Source organism: Acinonyx jubatus, chromosome A1, assembly GCF_027475565.1.
Source record: "Acinonyx jubatus isolate Ajub_Pintada_27869175 chromosome A1, VMU_Ajub_asm_v1.0, whole genome shotgun sequence".
NCBI classification, from domain to species: Eukaryota; Metazoa; Chordata; class Mammalia; order Carnivora; family Felidae; genus Acinonyx; species Acinonyx jubatus.
In genome coordinates this window covers 14,334,181-14,354,220 of record NC_069380.1, presented here as the reverse complement: position 1 = coordinate 14,354,220, position 20,040 = coordinate 14,334,181, and the positions used below count along the sequence as shown (strand labels likewise).

Here is a 20,040-nt window from a genome sequence, read left to right as displayed (position 1 = left end):
ATCAATTTGTCCCCCAGGTGGAAGACTAAACGTTTCATAGTACAAGACCAAACATTATTATCTGATGGCAATTTATGATCCGTGTAATAAATACTCTATGTGTTTAGTATGTTCAAGCAGAAAAAGGAGTCTGGAGATTAGTACAATATAGGTTTTTGTAAACCACAGGTCAGAGACTTTGACTACCCGGCATTCTCAGCTGCTAAGGCAGGACTAGCACCCAGGAGGCACTCAGTACATGCTTGTTGCTTGACTAACACTTCAGGTGATCATGCTGTTTATTCTAGAAGAGCAATTTTTCACCTTATATTAAGGATGATGGATGAAATAAAGCCTTATGATATATGTCCATATTAAATGTCCAAGCAAGTTTTGACAGAGTGGGTTTTAGGAAGTGGTTTATGTTCATAATGATGACAATAGTTTTGATCAAAAATAAATTCTTGTAAATGGGGGCAATAATAAATAATATGCTTTGATAATATTCTTAGTTCCTTAAGGATAATCTTGTCTTTATTGAAAGCTTAAATAAAATGCTGCATCTTAACAAATACAATGTTCAGAGTTTTGTTCTTAAGGATTAATATAAATATTTTCATTTAGAGAGCTCCCATTGTAAGGAACTTTAAACAGTATAAATATTACTATATTTAATTTTTCTTGATAACTGATGGACCAAAGCTACAGCCACTGTTAATTATCTTTTGGCTTAAAAGATCATTAGAAAATAATATAAAGTAGCTAACACAGATAATTACTATAATTTAACATTAAAACCCTTTACCTCATAGCAGTACAATATACAAAATATCTTATCTTGGCTACCAGCTGGGAGCTTTTAAGAAATAAATCCTCTTTTTGGAAATATCATTTTCATCATTTCTGAGCTTCATTTTGAAGATTTATTGAAAGAAATTTAAAACACTACTCTGGGGGCACCTAGGTGGCTCATCTGGTTAAGCATCTGACTCTTGACTTCAGCTCAGGTCACGATCTCGCAGTTCGTGGATGGAGTCCCGTATCAGTCTCTGCACCGACAGCACGGAGCGTGCTTAGGATTCTTTCTCTATTTCCCTCCTCTCTCTGCTTCTACCCCACTTGCGCGTGCCTGTGCTCTCTCTCAAAGTAAACTTAAAATAAAAAGCACTATTTCGTTTCTTAAAAATATTTTTTTTAATTTAAAAACTTACAATTTTTATCAATACAGATGGAAGATACTACACGGGCCTGCTACTTAATTCAACTTTTCTAACGAATGCTACACTACTATGAAAATAAAGGAGATGTGTAAATATGAAAAAATAAATTCGGATAGAATACGTGTGATAACGTACAATGCTTGAGAATAAGAAAGCCACCAATGGTAGATCAAATGTCTTATACGCACATACACACACAGGCACATACACTAGAATTCTGCTAAAAATGAAGTTTCTGTTTTTTTAAGGGATATTATAGAAAAGAATAAGGAGGTTAATTTTTTAGTATTTAGAGTATATTTGTTATAATGTAGACATGGTAGCTAATTATTTGAGCTGGTTGGAAAGCAAGCAACGCTGTGTTTTTTCCCTCAAACCAGCATCACATCTTAGTTCACAACTTAAAGCAGAGGCTGATACGTAAGACGCACACACTCTCTCTTATTTGGTATCTATGCTAAGAAACATGATTCCATGGTACCCTTGAGTTTCTTCATCTACTGTTCTTCAGCTCCAGCTGTGGGCAGCACGAATAAAACCCCATGTAACATTTGGTCCTCTAGTTCATCTCCCACTATCTTCATTCATATGTATATATTTCTATATATTTCTCTATTTTCTTCTCTACTATGATAGGGCCTTGGCTCCTAGCAATGAAAAGCCATTTCCTATTTTTGCAATATTCCTGTCAAACTGTGTAAGAGTCGGGGGTGGGTGGGACTGGCAAGGTGGACAGATTCTACAACTGGGCTTTCATCCTCAGCTAGGCTCTAGCCACGTGGCTGGAACACAGCATCTCGTGCACTTCTCATCTGCTCTTACAATATTTCAGTGGCAGGTACACAGCATCCCCGGAAAATTCTTATCTCTGTCTTGTTGTACATATGACCCAAACTCATGTTTCAGTTGGTTTCGGAGTATTCTTTAAGCTGTGACCAATGTATGAATTACAATTAGAATCGCCCTGGTTTAAGCACCAGACATCATCAACGCTTTCCAGAAACCATTCTCTATTTTATAGGAAATATTTGCATTGAAACTATTGAAACCTTGGTAATTAAAAACAGTGACTATTTCTAGGCAATCTCTTATCTAGTTCTCCATTTAGGCAGATGTGGGTGGAATCTAAGTCATCAGCAGGACGAGGTGGGCCCAGCGTCCTCCTAAGCCGCCATCTTCCTTCAATATCTAGTTCTCCATTTAACAATACTTATTGAAAAAACCATTATGTGTGTCACTTTGCCAGGAACCAGAGACTGAGAATGGAAAGAGAGAGACTCATAGTCCATTTCAGTGTTTCCTCAGAACAGCAGTTCCAAAGAATAATAACTATTCTGCCAGGAGCAGAATGGGTTAAACAGATTTCGACAGATTTATTTGTGTAAGACTTTCAGAACTTACCTAGAGAATAAGAGTATATGCAGAGTTTTCTAAAATAATTTTACTCTGGAGTCCCCCCCCATTCTTTTCCTATGGGATATTTTAGGGAGCGCTGGTGAATAAAGAACACTCAGGAACCATCACAAAGAAATGGTCTCCTTCAGTTTTTGCCTTCCCAATGCCTAATCTGAAGGGAGTACTCAATCATTGTGAAATGAATAAACAGAGATATTTACTCAACTGTGTGGTAGAAAGTGAGAAGTGTCCTCACTGAGACACTCTGAGGAAATTCAGAGAAGGGAGAGAGTATATTCAGTTGAGAGCAGTTATAAGAAGTTTAATGGACCAGGTGACACTGAAAGAGATTTCTGAAGGATAAAGACATTGGGAGATTGGGGATGGGGCTGCCAAAGAGAGGGTCAATGTGAGGGGACCTGGGACTTTTCCCAGGTTGAAGGTTACAGTGGTTGCCCTTGTTTGTACTTTGAACATAGTGACATTCTAACAAACATTTTTGCTATGTAAAGCTCTCCTTTTTTAAAAGTCTCACAACCCCAGGAAAAGCTGTTAGAAAAATAAAAAAGGCAAAGTATGTTTAAAGAAACGTATTGTCTGAGGGGACGCTTCTAGACAAATACTCACTGCTGTTCGGGTTGTCCCCTATGATATGGTGTCGCCCACTCCAGTACCAGAGAAGTAGGGTAGCATCTCGAGACCCAGAAACAATGTAGCAGTCCCCGCCTATGTATGACTCCGACCTGGCCAAGCACGTGACCACGTCCCAGTGGCCAAACACAATCTGAGTTAATTTCCCTGAAACACAGAAAGGGTGGGTTTAATTCATTTGCTATTTTCCTTTAAATGGTAATAAGCTTAACTTTATTTTACTAGATTTGTGAAAAGGGAATCTGTAAACGTGAACATTTATAAGCTAATTCAAATTTAGCTACGGATGCTTTCTTGAATTTCTTCTGAAAAACAATACAAGAATGTTACTTGGGATTTTTAAGGAAATGACTTCTAAAACAACACAACTGTGATTTTTAGTCCCCAGGGTTTGGGTCAGACTAAGGGGAGGGAGGTTTAAGGTCTTTTACTGGATTTGATTTGGGAAAGGGACAATAGTCCTATTTGTCCTATGAAATCAGGACTCACGCTGAGGTTTGGAATGGATGGCATTATAACTAGTTACTTATAATGTGAACATTTAATTTGGATCTTGGCACTCAAGATGAAAATGCCTACATTATTAAGTATGATTTTATTTTACAGAACAATAGGCATTTGGAAGGGAATAAGGTATTTTATAGTTAAGCTTACCTGTTTCTGTAGAGTAAACTCTGAAGCTCTTATCCCAGAATCCACAGATAAGAATATAGCGATTATCTGCTGTGACCACAAAACAATGTGCATTGATTTGTATACTCTGGTCAACAAGGTCTGTGATCTGCCGTTTGTTCACACCAGAGTTATTGGCTAAACATAAATGGAAAAGAGAATTTAAAGAAGGACTCCACAAGAGTTTCATCAAACACTTACAGAAGGAATATTTTTATGCTTCATTTATCTAGAAATGGGTTTTTGAGGCTATAAGATTATTAAGATTTTTAACATTTCCCCATGAGGAACATAAGCTTTTTTTTTTTTTTTTTAGCAGCAGTGGCTATTTATGAACCATATTACATATTTAAAAGTTGTCAGAAATTTAAGTTCTTTCTCCACTAATAAATAACAACAATATGAAGAATTCAGATAATGAATTTAAAATAAAGTAAAAAATATTTGAAAGCATTTAATTGTATCCATGTTCACTATGCACAAGTTCATTAGTGTCCAACAAGTTCCACAATAAAGGAGGAATGAACATTATGTGAAGTATGGTATGTAAGGAAAAAAAAAAGTCTTAATATTTGCCCCAATCTGTCATTTTCTGATGGTATTTACAACTCATGTGGAAAAAGAAAAGGGAAGGGTTTGAGCATGGGATGTTGTTACGTGGGCAGCCCCACAGGGAGCTTTAGGTCAGCAGCCTTAAAGACCTGGATTGTCAACAAACAGAAGGCCTTTCCAGAATGGGCTGGCAGGGGAGGAGAGGAATAAAAAACATGGGAGAAGGATTGGGGAGGAAAGAGACAGGCAGAGAATCAGGGGATAGCGCTGGGACTGAATCTGAATAAAGTCAGGAACTCGGAGACACTGTCTGATTTCCCCAGTGCCTGTCTGCATGCCAGCCTGTCCCGTGCTCTGCTCTGTCCTTTCAGGCGAGATCCCTGGGCTGAATTCTTAAACAGAAGATGCAGACGTAGGAGATCACCCGCATTCTCTAACGCCAATTAGACTGAAGTGCCACTCTTTGTGGATTCCCTCTAATGGTACTATAATAACGACTAGGGAGGTAAGCCCCCCAAAATGGAGCAACAACAACAAAAAGGTAGGAAAGGAAAAGAAAATCAAAGGTTCTGAGTCACTTGAAAACTGCATAATTGGTCTTGATTAATTAGAATAGAGTTGCTAATTTTTCCATGATTACCTTCTAGCTGTATGTGACAATGTTGAAGTCTCTCAGACAAAGAAATAGTTGGACTAGACTCTAAAAACATTCCTAGTCCTAAACCGTATAATTTCCCATAGACATGTAAATGCTATTTTGTGTAGGGGTATAAGTAACTAACTGAACTGGCCACCTTTTAATTTATTTCTGGGTTCAGAGATGAAGGGTGAATTAATCTAAGAAAAGAATACCAAAACTTGTATATGGATTTATAATATTTCATACCATTTTCAACTTTTTTCTAATTTAGTTCTCTATATGATCCCATGAGAAAGGCAAAACAAACATCATGATCAGCCATCTTGCAGATAGGAAACTGAGGCCTAGAAAAATTAAGGGGCTTGCTCAGGATCCCGTGCTAATAAATATGTATGTGATTTTAAAATATTTCCATTATCTGTTGCAAAGAGTTACAGCTCATAGTTTGCAATTCATATGAAATATTTAATTTAAAAAAGTTGGCCCTGTTGAATGGAGATTTTTAGAAAAGATGTCCTTCATATTAGTTTCCTTCGATAATTTTTTTATTTTTAAAAATTTTTAAATGTTTTATTTATTCTTGAGAGAGAGAGAGAGACAGAGCATGAGCGAGGGGCATGGCGAGAGAGGGACACAGAATCCGAGGCAGACTCCAGGCTCTGAGCTGTCAGCACAGAGCCTGACACGGGGCTCAAACTCACAAACCGTGAGATCATGACCTGAGCCAAAGTCGCACGCTTAACCGACTGAGCCACCCAGGTGCCCCCCGCTTTAATAATTTTTTTTGAGGCCTTACCTATTTCAAATAATATAAAGTTGTCAAAGAATAGTTTAGGCAGAAAGAAAGGACAGTTCAGAATGATTTGCCTTGTCTAGAACCAACTTAAACAACCTCCTAAAATATCAAGAAAATGCCACAAATAATTGTCGTAAATACCAAAAAGTTGTTAGATGGCATATGATTTACACAGCCCCTTGATGGTAATTTCATGTTATTTGCACATTAATTTTATGGCAGAAAAACTGCCATTCGACTGTCTTTTGTAGTAAGTGCACAGGAATCTGTGCACAGCCAGCATTCATGAAAATGTATTTTTGTGGTTAGCGTACCGATTAAGGGGTCCATTTCAATAGGAAGATGATGTGCTTGGTCCAAGGAGTATCCTGGAGCTCCTCTGAGGCCTAAAGTTTAAACAGAAGGAGAAAACTACCATAAAATTCTCGGAAAGGGGGAATTTCCTAAGATGCAGTGTTTCATGATGATTGTGGAAAAGTATGGTTTAGAAGTTATTTGGCAAATTGTTGTAAGAATGACTGTCATACTACACATCTTTGTTGATACTCTCAAAAGAAATCATCACAACAGGGACTCCTGGTTTCCACGGAGATGTGGAAAGCTGAAAAGAGTCTTGTTCTCATTCTAACAACATGAAAAAACAGCACAAAATAGAAGATCATAACATTTCTTGAACCTGTCAGAGAGCTAAGATTTCCGGGCAACCAAGGAGCCTGAAATCTAAGAAAGGCTGTGCCTGCACGTAGTGGTGGGTGTGAGCATGGCCGGGCTCACCTAGGCCAGGGCAGAGGGGGAGATGGGGCTCCCAGCTTCACTCAATATATGACAAGTCAGTTGAAGGTAAGTAGAAATGACACACACCTAAGACCTTAAGCTCAGGAAAAGCTACTTTTAGAGGATTACTATTTAGGGCTTGATTGAGTTCACTAGTCATAATTTTTTACATGTGATTATATAACATATAGAATACTTTTGAACAATGCTAGCGAAAAAATGAATCCTTTATAGTTTTTTTCTCAGTGCAAAACATTTCTAAAGGCTAAGACTACCATGGATAATAGTTATATTTTTTTCTTAAGATGTTTGTTGCATATTTCTGATCAAATGGAAGTAGTTGTACTTCATGTTGAGAGTATCACCAATAAATATAAAATAAGTGCATTTAGAACCTCTTAGAAGATTAAGTTATGATATAAATGATACCATTTTTCAGAGGAATACAGAAGTCAGTAGAAGAGGAAATGTCAGGTTAATTCACCATGGACTCATCCATTTAGCCCTGGAGATAGGCTTCCAGGGAGACCTTAAGGGGTGAATTTGGCCAAATAAATCATTTGGTCACATCCATTTGTGTCCTGGTTAGTTAAGTATTAATACGTCTAATTGTGACACCAGAATTATATCACTTCAAGATGTACTAGCCGGAACTTTCAGGAATGCGCTTAAAGAAACCACGCGGGAAATCACTGAACAATTTAGATGTTGTCTTTTCTCAAAGACTCTCAGTTCCACCCAAGGAGGAAAGTGGGGTCTGTCTTGTTCACTGCTGTTCTCCCAATGCTCGTGACTATGTGACACACAGTGGCCAAATATTTGCTAAATAAATTAGGTGGAAGAAAAAGATTTCGAAACCAGCATCTAGGAAATCCAGATTCAAACTCACTTTCATTTAATATGGGATAAAAGTGTTTTTGTTTGTTTGTTTGTTTGCAGGGCTGAGGTACAGGAGGGTGGGAGGACCTGAATTATTTGTAGAACTGCTTTAATTCATCAAATATTTATTGACTACTTAACCAGTAGCCAAGCATTCTGTGAGGCGAGGCCCTAACATATAGCAGTAGTGAGTAAGACACACGAGACTCGCTTCGTCAGGTTTGGCAATTATTTGCTCTACTGCTTTTTGTAGACGATCTGGCATATCAGGTAGCCCTCAGCACACTTACCTTACCTTACCTTAACTGCAGCTCATAAGACACCTTCCATAAGTCACCTGCTTAGATGCCTGCTTACCTACTGTGTTATGCCATCGATTCACTGCAAACAGTCGGCTGCAGGTCACGGTCACCACTGCAGGGATGGTCAGGTGGGGCAAGGTGTTGGCTGCCACGTGGGTCACCGGAGAATTGGACGGGAACTTCAGCACCATGATCACATCCTGTTGCATCTGATCTTTAAACATGAGTGGACTCTGTGGAAGGAAACACTGTTGAATAGAAAGGGAAGAGGGCAGAAGGAGACAAAAGGGATGACATGGTTAGTGAGAGCTCTGGGGAGATGGAGGTAAGCACAGACAAGGCCAGCACGAGCAGGGAGCAAAGCAAGGCGAACTTGCATCCTCTGGGGACGGCGCAGGGAGAAGGGCAAGGACTCGGTGTGGTCGCTGGCAGGGGACATCGAAGCATTAACGGCCAGTCTCAATTTAAGTATCGCCCGACTACGGCGTGAGAAGTTCGCTTACAGATCTGTCGTGTGATGTAGAATAAATTGGTCGGCGTCACGAAAACATCAGTTTGGTGGAAAAATTGGTTACTGACAACGTCTCCATGAACGATAAAGTGAACTGGTCGGTACTTGCATTTTTTACCTGGTTGATCTGGGCTCCTGGCTCCAACCTAAATCATTAAAAGCGAAGAGCCTTCCCTGTCAGAGGTCTGTACACATCTCTGCTGGGGCAGTACTGACTGGGTACAGTCAACACCCCCTTTCCCCTTCTAGACTGGGTGCTTCCTTGAGGGCTGCCCCCTTTCTTCTCTTAATCTGCGTTTTCAAACTCTAGCATGTGACTTGATAGAAAGTAGACGTTATAACGTCCTACTGTTTCAGCACTATAAAACACTGCAACACATTACTGCATCAAAAACACAAAATAGGGATGCTGGAAATAACCACAATTTAGCTTTCATAAATGTTTTGTAATTGTTTTCTACACATATGAATCGTCTGCTCCACGAACTTGCGAGGCCTACGTTTCCTTTATGAACAGTTCCATGCCAATTTAGTCTCTAACAATGTTCCCCAGGAAAGCAATGAATCCTGACTGGGCATTTCTCCAGGATAAGTATTTTTATTATTATTATTAAACAGAGACAACTAACACGGGAATAAAACTCTCCTGCCAAAGCATTTCATACAATAAAGTGTTAGAGATATTCTCTTGGACAGTTTATTAAAAATGCTTCGTTTCAAGGCTTGAGGCTCCAAGGCCACATCCCCACGTCTACACTGGGACTGCGTGTTTGTATGGAACAGCGTGCTTGGTGACAACCTTTCTGCTTTCTCACACACACAAGGACCAATTTCAATCCGAAGAGTTCATTAGTGACTACTCAAGGGTGCTGAAACTGAGCCATTGGAGAGAGAAAAAACATGGTTTCACACAAACACATTTATTTACGTGTTTCACTAGGAGTTTGACTATCGATTCCTTGAAGGTCTAGAATATGCGGTCACCTCTGTATTGCCAATGCTTAGCATCATGCCTGACACACAGAAGGAACTCAATACAAATGTGTTAAGTAACTGATAAAATAAATTAAAGGTCTGAACAGCTTATAAATTTATTTGCACATATTTATGAACCATATTTCAGAGCTCTTTACCCCCAAATTAGGATTCTTGCTGCCTTGATAATTACCTAGAGAAACAGATGAACTTTAATTCATTCTGCAAACACCTTTTTTTCCTTCAAGCATTTTTCACTTCAGTTTAAAAAATAATAGTAAAAAGCCACAGTTTAAAAAATAAGTTCCTTCTAAAGAAGTTTCTCAGGGGGCACCTGGGTGGCTCAGTTGTTTAAGCGTTCAACTTCAGCTCTGGTCATGATCTTGTGGTTTGTGAGTTTGAGACCTGCATTGGGCTCTGTGCTCACAGCTAAGAGCCTGGAGCCTGCTTTGGATTCTGTGTCTCCCTCTCTCCCTGTCCCTCCCCTTCTTGCACTTTGTCTCTCTGTCTCTCTCAAAAATAAAAAATAAACATTAAAAAAATTAAAAAAAGAAGTTTCTCAGAAAAAAAATTACCATTTTCAAACTAAAGAGGGAAATGTAATACACTTTGCTAGTAAACTGAAAAAGGGCTGTCTTGTTATGAAAAGGGAGCCTTGAAAATTCAGATTAGAATGAAAAGAATGTTACCTTTTCCCTTGTAAAACTGGAATAAAAGTTTTAACATGAGTAGCTAATGACGATGATGACACCAGCTAACATTTACTGAGAATGTATTGTACTCCAGGTGCTGGTCTAAGTGCTTTCCAGTGTGAAGTCATGACATTCTGAGGGCAAATGGTGTTTTTACTTTCATGTAACGGATGCTGAAACATCAATAGGGAGGTTGAATACCTTTCCCAAGTCATTCCCCAGCCAGAGGCAGAACCGGTGTTTGACCCAAGTGGCTCTGGAGCCCTTGTTCTTAACTCCACTGTCTCTCTGCAGTGACTACAAATTACCTTTATGTGTCTTTCCTTTTCTTAAAACGAACTACCTCCCCCCTACTCCACCTTGTCCCAAAAGATTAAATTGGGCAATATCATATTGTGTTTATATTACATTTTCATCCTACTTTGTAAATCAAATCTAATTTTGGTGCCTGTATGCGTATGAATGAGTTTATGCAGAGGCACATAGAGTCAGAGAAGAGGGCTGTTTTTGTGAATCCCAAATTAGGCTAGCGTTGCAGAACTTAAAGGTAAGAATTGCACTCCCTTCTGTTTCTCCATAGGGCATCAGCACATACTGAAGCCTGCAGAGTTGACCAATATTTTGAGAAACCTTTAAAAATGCTGCTAAAATCACTGTTTTATTTGACCTGTACCCAGGTACAAAGACAGCGGAAAACTTTCAGCAAGCTGCTACGTCTTACCAGGTGCATGGCAGAGCTCCGAGGTGGATGTGGCTCAATAAGCAACTGAGATGGCGTCTGTCCAAAGTTCTGTATCTGTGCCTCCATGGCCTGCAGGGGAAGGAGAGTGACTGTCACAATCAATATGCATCAACCAGAGAGGTCAACACACTCTCTGACAATGCAAGTGTATCCCAAGTCAGCCATGAAAGAAGTCCAGAAAATTCACCAGGCGCTCTTCTCTCGGGGTGCAGAATCATCCAAGTGTTAGTATTTTGTAGACAAGCTTTGCTTCTCCTTCCAAACATGCTTCCGTTAACCAAGTCACTATTCTTATTTAGAAGCTGGGGTTAAATGTGGAAATGTTAAACCTGTGAGTGCATGCATGCAGCGAAGACCAAAGAACACTTTTAACACTGAATACAGCATGTATACCTTAATAAAGTCCTTGGTAAGAAGGAACGTATGGGGATCTCTAATGAAATAAACTTCTGGAATCTTGGGAAGAAAGAATGATACATAAAGTCCACCAATGATACAAGACAAAATTCAGAAAATCATATTTTCCAGTCAATACAGAGGGCAATCACTATGACTTCTGTATGGACAAATTTTCACTACGAAAAATATATCTTGGCATGCTATGCTATTTTAAGATGAATGCTGAAATATTATGTAGTGTCTTATAAGGTATGGATATATTTCTCTCAAAAATTTTTTGAAATTTTGGAGATGACTAACCCAAAGAGGAAATAATTCTTTGGGCATCTTGAGCTACACAATATTTTGTTAAAGCCTATGCAGATAGAAATATTAATGAGATTTTATGGCTTCCAATGAATAAAAATAATTTTGGATCTCAAACTGTGTGGACTGTATAACATGCCTTTTTTCTTTTCGGTGTGTATTTCAAAGACATAATCTTATAGGACATTTATGTATTTCTTCTATATATAAATTCCACTGGCAAAAAAATTCAATATACTAAGCTAGACTAACAGAAATATTTTTCCAAAATACTGTTAGCATGTAATTTAAGTCAACAAGGAGAAGCACAATATTTACAATGATCATTACTCTGTTACCATGCTAATTTTTCCCCTAAAATTGTGTGCAATTTGGTTGCACATAAAAGTGAAATACGAAACTCATTGCTGAGTGCTTAGGAGTGCAGGTAAGGTTGTAGATAGCTCTCGACACAGCACTGCCACTAATCGCATCACTATCTACAAATCTCATTTATAAAGTACTTAAATTTAACAATCTGTCTGCCTAGACTGCATTTCAAGAAAATGTTTATCAATAAAAATGTGAATTTTCAAATTTATTAGTAATATTAAACATGAATGCATCATTATCTGCCATATTTTAGCAATTGCATAAACGGGGCTTTGGTTCTTTTATTTGCAGAGGCAATAGGATGAATTATTAAATCTCTTTAAGTGCTGTCCAATTTTAATGTATCCATTTGTTTGCACGGTGTCCACTCATACACAAAGTGTGACTATTTAAGTAAATCGCACTCACAAAGATACCATCACACTTTATCTCCCCAGTGCAAGATTTATGATTATAAAAGAGGGAAGAGACCATTTCTGGCTAGGTTCACATCATGAACAATAAACTCTTGAGAATTACTTGAAAGAAAAAAGAAAGCAGTAATTTTATTGTTAAAGCTGCCCTGGTTAGAAAATTTCCAATACCCTAGCTTTATGTATCAAGAACAGCCAAAGTTGCTCTAACAATAGATAACTATGGCTTGTGTTTTTACTCCTCCAGAAAGAGGACTGGGGTGGGGGTGGGGAGACAGGGGTAAAATTAAACACAGTTTAGTCTCTTGGTCAGTGCCTATACTTAGTACATAGCCTTTAAATAGTTGCGGAAGGACTAAATCCACAAACATGCTTTGCTTGACTTTAATTTTGTTTCTGAAAGGGAAGTATTAAACAATAATAGAGAATCTTGTGAAACTCACTTAATTTCCAGAAATCTGTACAGTTCTCTTCAGGGGGCCCACCTCTGATCCTTTTTGGACTCAGTCAGAGTACATACACATACGTATTCTAAATGACTCTCAAATGGCATCAGGGTAACTATTAGGCTGTGATCAACCTAATATTGTGATCTCACCCTCTCATAAAGACAGTCTATTTCCTAAATTTAACATTTATTTTATTAAAAAAATTTTGCTTAATGTTTATTTTATTTTTGAGAGCGAGAGAGACAGAGCACGAGCAGGGGAGGGGCAGAGAGAAAGGGTGACACAGAATCTGAAACAGGCCCCAGGCTCTGAGCCGTCAGCACACCCTGACATGGGGCTTGAACTCACAAACTTCGAGACCATGACCTGAGCCGAAGTTGGTCACCTAACGAACTGAGCCACTCAGGTGCCCCAACACTTATTTTATGTTTTAATGTTTATTTACTTTTGAGAGAGAGAGAGAGAGAGAGAGAGAGAGAGAGAGAGACAGAATGTGAGCGGGGGAGGGGCAGAGAGAGAGGGAGACACAGAATCTGAAGCAGGCTCCAGGCTCTGAGCTGTCAGCACACAGCCTGACTTGGGGCTTGAACCCATGAACCATGAGATCATGACCTGAGCTGAAGTCAGATGCTTAACCAACTAAACCACCCAGGTGCCCAACATTTATTTATTTATTTTTTTATACTAACTGCAATCCCCCTCCCTTGTGATCCACGTCACATGCCTTCATGACCTAAAAGTTCTTATTCCAGCATTTACCTTTTAGCTATCTTGTAATCCTGTCTACCCTCATAATTCCTTACTCTCTGATTTGAAAACATATAGGTCTTTCTGACCTTGAAAAAGCACACTGCCTCCTCTGAGTTCTATTTCTTGTCATTACCAACATGTTTGAATGGGAAGTGAGCACCTACTGATTTTCTTCACCTGTTCCCCCGTCATATGTTTTCTGTCCTTCCCCCACTTTTAGAAAGTCATCAATGTCTTCTTTCTGTCAAGAGGGAGTGTGCCCTCTTGGGAGGGTGCCCGGACATGTACACATACCATTCTGTAATCTGGGAAGCACAGCAACTGAGTGGTTGTTCTGAGAACTACTCCCTGATGTATGAGAAAATGCCTCCCCTCCATGTAAACCTTGGGCAGGGTTCTAAATCCTTTCCAGAATCCCTAAATCATAATGAATGCCCTCCATATTCTCATAGCACTGTTTTTTCCTTTATCATGAAATTCAACGCACAGTGCTTTACATAGTTCTCTTTGCTCAGACTGTTAACCTTTGCAGGTCAGGGCTGTGACTTGGTCCTAACAGAGTCCAAAAACATCTGCTGAGTCTAGCAGTGGGGCAGTGGTGGGACATTTGTGCAGAACTGAAAGCTCGGAAAAGGAAAAGCAGAGTAATAGAGGAAACATCAGAGTTCTTTCCTTTTACAATTCAATACCACCAAAACAATGAAGTTAACAAACGTTGTTAAATGGTTACTCTATGCTGAGGGATAAAAAATCAGAGACCAGCCTGCCCTCAAGAAGCTTTCAGCCCATGGGGACATAAGGTGAGTAGTAATCAGGGCACACAGGAGGTGGAAGGAGCACGGTGGAGGCCAGCACCAAGTGCGAGGGAGCCCGGAGTGATGACTACATCAGACCCAGGGTGGAGGAAGGGGCAGGGAGAGGAGGGCTGTTAGGAAAGGGGCTTTCAAAAAAGGACAAGAGCTGAGGTCTGAGTGTTAGGTAGGAATTGGTGAGTCAACAGCAAAAAAGGAAAATCAGAAACTGCATTTGAAAAAATTCAGCACATTTTCATTTTTCTATGCATTGTTCTGCGTGGGTTGAAGAGACATAATGCTACCTAGTTTCATTTATTCATAAAACATACACTTCTTGAGCACCTACTATGTACTGGGTATCATTTTAGACATTTGTGATACTCATCAAACAAAACAGAGATTCCTGCTCTTGTAGAGGTTACATTCTAGCCAGGATGACATAGGAGCTTACATTCAGCCAGATGTCATGTGCCTGTATCCCTTGGGCTAGAATCAGCCTACAGGCATGGTTTCCATCTGAGCCAACATTTACAGGTCAGGAAATTTCATACAACAAATTGGATTTTTTGGCTTCTCTCAAAAAAACCAGAAGAGCTGGTTCATCAGCATTCTCGCACAGCCACGCTTGTCTGGTGCTAAGCCACCGGGGCCCTTTTGTAATGCCCACCACTCGCAGGACCCCGGCATGTATCATTACCTCCTGGCCTGCTTCACTAGTTTAGTCCCTGTCTGACTTCTACAGACCTCGGCATTTGTTAATCCTTTTAAAATCTACTACCAAAACGTTAATTTGTATTAGAAGGAATCTATTGCTTTATACATCTACTGTAGTCCTGCCCTCATCCTTGGGATATGTGGTCCAAGACCCCAAAGAATGCCTGAAACTGTGGATAGTACTGAACCCTACATATGCTCTGTTTTACCCTATACCTACATACCTATGTTAAATTAATAAATTACGCACAGTGAGAGATTTAACACCAATAACCCCTGATAAAATAGAGCAGTGATAATATACTGTAATAAAAGTTACATGAATGTGGTCTCTCTTTCAAAATACCTCATTGCACTGGACTCACCTTTCTTCTTAAGATGACAATGAGAGATGGTACAATGCCTGTCTGATGAGATGAAGTGAGGTAATCAAGTAGGCACTGTGATCTAAGGTCACCGCTGCTGACCTTCTGACGCTAAGTCAGAATCACTGCTTCGAGACCATGGCTGACTGAGGGTAACTGAAGCAGTGGAAGGTGAAACAGTGGATAAGGGGAGACCGTTGCATTGCAATTTCCACTGAAGAAAGAATGAACTAATGTATTTGTGAGCTCATGATTTTTACAATGTGTATGGCAAGAGTAAAACTCGGGAAATAGGCCTGCCAACCTAACTTAATCGAAGCTAAGATGTTCTCCATTATTAGAAGCATCGTTAATTTATACACTATTAAGAAGTAAAAAGATGTGGCCAATTAAACTGTGATACACTATTGATTGTAAAACACACTGCAGTTTGGAGTGTTGAGATATGACAATGACACGCATCTCAGAATCAATAAGTTATCATAACTTTTTACATGAAATACAGTGAGATAAGTCTTATGTATTTCATATAAACTTATCACAAGCAACAGGCTTAGAACAGTGAATTTTTCAAAACAAATGTGACTGACAAAGTCTTTGGTATTTTACGAATATGGAAGACCATGTATTTATCTGAGGGCAACTCTTCGGTGGGATAACATGAAAATATTGATCTGCTTATACTTTCATGGGCCTCTGTACTTGCTGAATGTGGTATCTTAACTAAAGCTGCTTATGTGCATCCACTTTAATTAACTGTGTGTGTGTTTTCTCTCTTATAACGCCACCCAAATCAAGACACAGGGCTTTGGCACTGAACTGGAAATTTCCACATCTTGATCTGGGTAGTATCTACATGGGAATATACATATGTGATGATACTGCCCTCTTCCCCCTCCGCAGTAAATTTTTCCCACTCCTCATCCTCTGCCAGGCTAATCACTATTTTGATGATAATTAAATTACACCATCAAAATTATCATCGATTATTTTTTCTTTTGTTGAACTTCTTATAAATAGAATCATATGGCACCTATTTTTGTGTCTGCCTTTACAAAAAAGTTTATTTTTGAGAGAGAAACAGAGAGAGAGAGAGAGAGAGAGAGGGAATAGGGGAGGGGCAAAGAGAGGAGGACAGAATCCCAAGCAGGCTCCATACTGTCCGCACAGAGCAGGATGAGGGGCATGATCCCAGGAACTGGGAAATCACGATAGGAGCCAAAATCAAGAGCCTGACGCTGAACCAATTGAGCCATCCAGGCACCCTCCCCACTGCCTTTAAAAAAATTTTTTTTAATGTTTATTTATTTGAGAGAGAGAGAGACAGAGCATTCCACTTCCAGGGGCGTGGCAGAGAGAGAGGGAGACACAGAATCCAAAGCAGGCTCCAGGCTCTGAGCTGTCAGCACAGAGTCCAACATGGGGCTCGAACCCATGAACCGTGAGATCATAATCTGAGCTGAAGTCAGATGCTTAACCAACTGAACCACGCAGGCACTCCATGTGTCTGACTCTTGACACGTATCTCACAGCACATGAGTTTAAGTCCCGCATTGGATTCTGCGATGACAGTGTGGAGCCTGCTTGGGACTCTCTCTCTTTCCCTGTCTCTCTGCCCCTCCCTTGCTGCCATGAGAGCAAGTGAGCTCTCTCTCTCTCTCAAAATAAATAAACTTAACAAAAAATAAATCCTTAGAAGAGGAAGTGAAATGCTGTGGTTTATGTGTATTATATATATGCCTGTTAATAGGAAAGATTTCATAGCCAAGGTAAAAGTAAATACAGTGACAGATAATTTATAGTTCAGATTGATATTCAAATGACTGATAAATTCAAAATATTCTAAAAGAAAGAAATTACTATTTAGGTGAATAAGCATGCTTTCTCTCCCCCCTTGGGTTTACTAGTATCTATCATTCACCTCTTCTGGTACCCAGTAGATAAAAACTTTGATTAATCTTGTCTTTTCCACAATGCAGGTACATTTAATCCAATACATTTTTCTCCTGTAGAATCTTTACAACTTCTAGTCTTTTTTGTAAATGTAATTTAATACTGTCTTTCTGATGAAGTGTCATAAGGTCTAAGTGCCATGAGAGAGAGTGTGAGGAAGCTAATAAGGGAGGCTGTCAAATGACCTATTTCATTCGTTTTGCTTGGTCTGTGCAATCTTTTAAACTTTTCCAGAAAAGTAAGCACTTTATAAAGTGCTACAGGTTGTGCTACCCACAATGCAAATATCAGACTATGTTCAAATTACCAGTCAATTATTGACAATTTTCAGAAAATTCAAGGAAAAAACAGCAGAAGTGCTTCCTTGGGAACACAGAAGAGGATTTTCCAAAAATTTCCTTAGGATTGTGTTCATCTCACTTTATAGCTTGTACTTAGCAAGATTTTACTTGAATGCTTGAAAGTAGATATTCTTTTTTTAAACCAGAAAATACAACTTTGACATACAATTAAAAATATATATGTGATTTATATCATCTTTCTGTTCTGTCTCCAATTCTACCAATTAGATACCAAATAGGGAAAAAAAAAAACCCAGGATTTTGAGAAATCTGAAATGATAAAAGAAAAGATTACTTAATGGCAGACTGTATTTTAACTGATATGCTTTTGCTTCTGGTTTATTGTTATAATAAAACAAGATCATATAAAGCATTACTTTTTAATGCTAGAAAAACAGAAGCAAAATAAATCAAGAAAATAATATCTGCACTTTATTATTTCTTGCTTTACAAACATTAAACTATATAAAAAATTAAAATGCTATTTTATATTCAACCGCTTCTAGTTTTTCACAGAGACTACACAAGAAAAGAACAAACATGTTTCTTTTTGTTTCAACAATAAACTGCATTAAGTCTATACAAGCAAAATTATTAGAATATTTAAGCAAATATCTAGTAACTCAAGTAAAAAAGAACTACATTTGCTTTAACTATCAGACTATGTTAGACAATATTGAGGGAGTGGATTCTGATTTGTTCATTTACCTGCCTCAGTGCTTGGTTTTCTTCTTTGAGTATAAACGTAAAAACAATGAAGAGGAGAATCATCCTCTTGCTGATTCCTATTTCCTCCTTGGATTGATGAATTATGAGGATGATATTACATATGTGACTTAACAAATGAACCAGAACAGTGAACGTGAAAAGCAAGCACGATGTCCTTGGGATAGAAAACGTTCTTTCCAGAATAGTTTGTCTTCAAATTAGGTCCGTGCCATTGGTGGCAAAGCTCACTCAATTTTTATATTTAGAGATAAGTATAGGTCAACTCAGGCAGGAGAAGTACATGCATTTCAATGTGGCAGGTAGTGGCCGTTCTACCCTGGATGACTTAAAGAAACTTGCCTACAGCAGTGACTAACTCAGGGGGAACACGAAAGTGAGCTGGACCGTCTTCCTTGCCCCCAGAGACAGGCCTCCAGAGACTGCATCCGGGGTACTCTCTTGCTCTCTGCTTTCCACTCTTTTCGGCCAATGAGAACTCAGGACGGGAGACAGGGAGGTGTGGTAAAACTCACTGTGTGGGTCTCCCTTGCCAGGTCCCACATTCTTCTTCCAAAGGCCATATAGCTCCTGTGGGGCCACCGCTTTCCCAGGGTTACCTCTCTTGGCACGTTGTGGTAACGGCTCCCTCCCTGTGTATGTTCAGGCCCCAGGGTGGCCCCTAGATGTTACCCCTGCATGCTTCACTTCCCCCTTGTTCATCTGCTTTGTACTGCCCATAGTTTTGTAAATAGGACTACTATCAACCTCTCTCCATTATCCCTTTAAATTTCTTTTAAATTGTGGTAAATATATATATAACAGAAACCTTGCCATCTTAACAATTTTCAAAGTACACACTTCAGTAGTGTTGTGTACATTCGTATTGCTGTACAACCAGTCCCTACAACTCTTTGGATCTTTCAGAACTGAGACTCTGCACCCATTAACATCTCCCCATTTGCTCCTCCCCGCCAGCCCCCAGAAACCACTCTTTCACTTTCTGTCTCTTTGATTTTGACTTTTCTAGGTACTTCATATAAGTGGAATCATATAGTATTTGTCATGTGACTGGCTTATTTCACTTAGCATAACATCTTCAAGGTTCATCTTTGTTGAAGCCTGTGTAAGAAGTTCCTTCCTTTTTAAGGCTGAGTGATACTCCACTGTGTGTCCACACCACAGTTTTATGGGTTCGTGAATCTGCTGATGGACACTTGGGCTGCTTCTACCCTTTGACTACTGTGAATGATGCTGCTATGAACATGCGCGTGCAAATATTTCTTCAAAATCTTGCTCTTAGGTCTTTTGGGTATATACCCAGAAATGAAATTGCTAGATCATACAGTAGCTCTATTTTTAAATTTTGAGGATCTTCCATACTGTTTTCCAGAGAGGCTGCACCATTTTACAATCCCACAATAGTGCATAAGGGTTTTTATTTATTTATTTAAAAAAAATTTAATGTTTATTTATTTTTGAGACAGAGAGAGAGAGCATAAGAAGGGGAGGGGCAGAGAGAGAGGGAGACACAGAAGCAGAAGCAGGCTCCAGGCTCTGAGCTGTCAGCACAGAGCAGGACACGGGGTTGGAACTCATAAATGGTGAGATCATGACTTGAGCCGAAGTCGGATGCTTAACCTACTGAGCCACCCAGGTGCCCCTCAATTTATTTTTTTTAAGTGTTTATTTATTTTGA

The 20,040-nt window shown here is 39.2% G+C and overlaps 1 protein-coding gene across 11 annotated transcripts in view; it reads right to left on the bottom strand.

The window, feature by feature from the left end:
* The window catches only part of NBEA (neurobeachin), a 676,718-nt gene that overhangs the window by 15,319 nt on the left and 641,359 nt on the right, over nt 1-20,040 (bottom strand). For 5 of the 11 annotated variants that reach the window (XM_053214308.1, XM_027064670.2, XM_053214322.1 and 2 more), the window contains 6 exons: nt 11,174-11,236; nt 10,760-10,849; nt 7,916-8,108; nt 6,220-6,291; nt 3,900-4,055; nt 3,222-3,392 (listed from right to left, as the gene is read on the bottom strand). In XM_053214308.1, coding sequence (XP_053070283.1) covers nt 3,222-3,392; nt 3,900-4,055; nt 6,220-6,291; nt 7,916-8,108; nt 10,760-10,849; nt 11,174-11,236 — 745 coding nt within the window. The remainder of the gene's footprint in view (nt 1-3,221; nt 3,393-3,899; nt 4,056-6,219; nt 6,292-7,915; nt 8,109-10,759; nt 10,850-11,173; nt 11,237-20,040) is intronic. The other 6 variants (XM_053214324.1, XM_053214341.1, XM_027064679.2 and 3 more) reach the window with 3 other exon arrangements.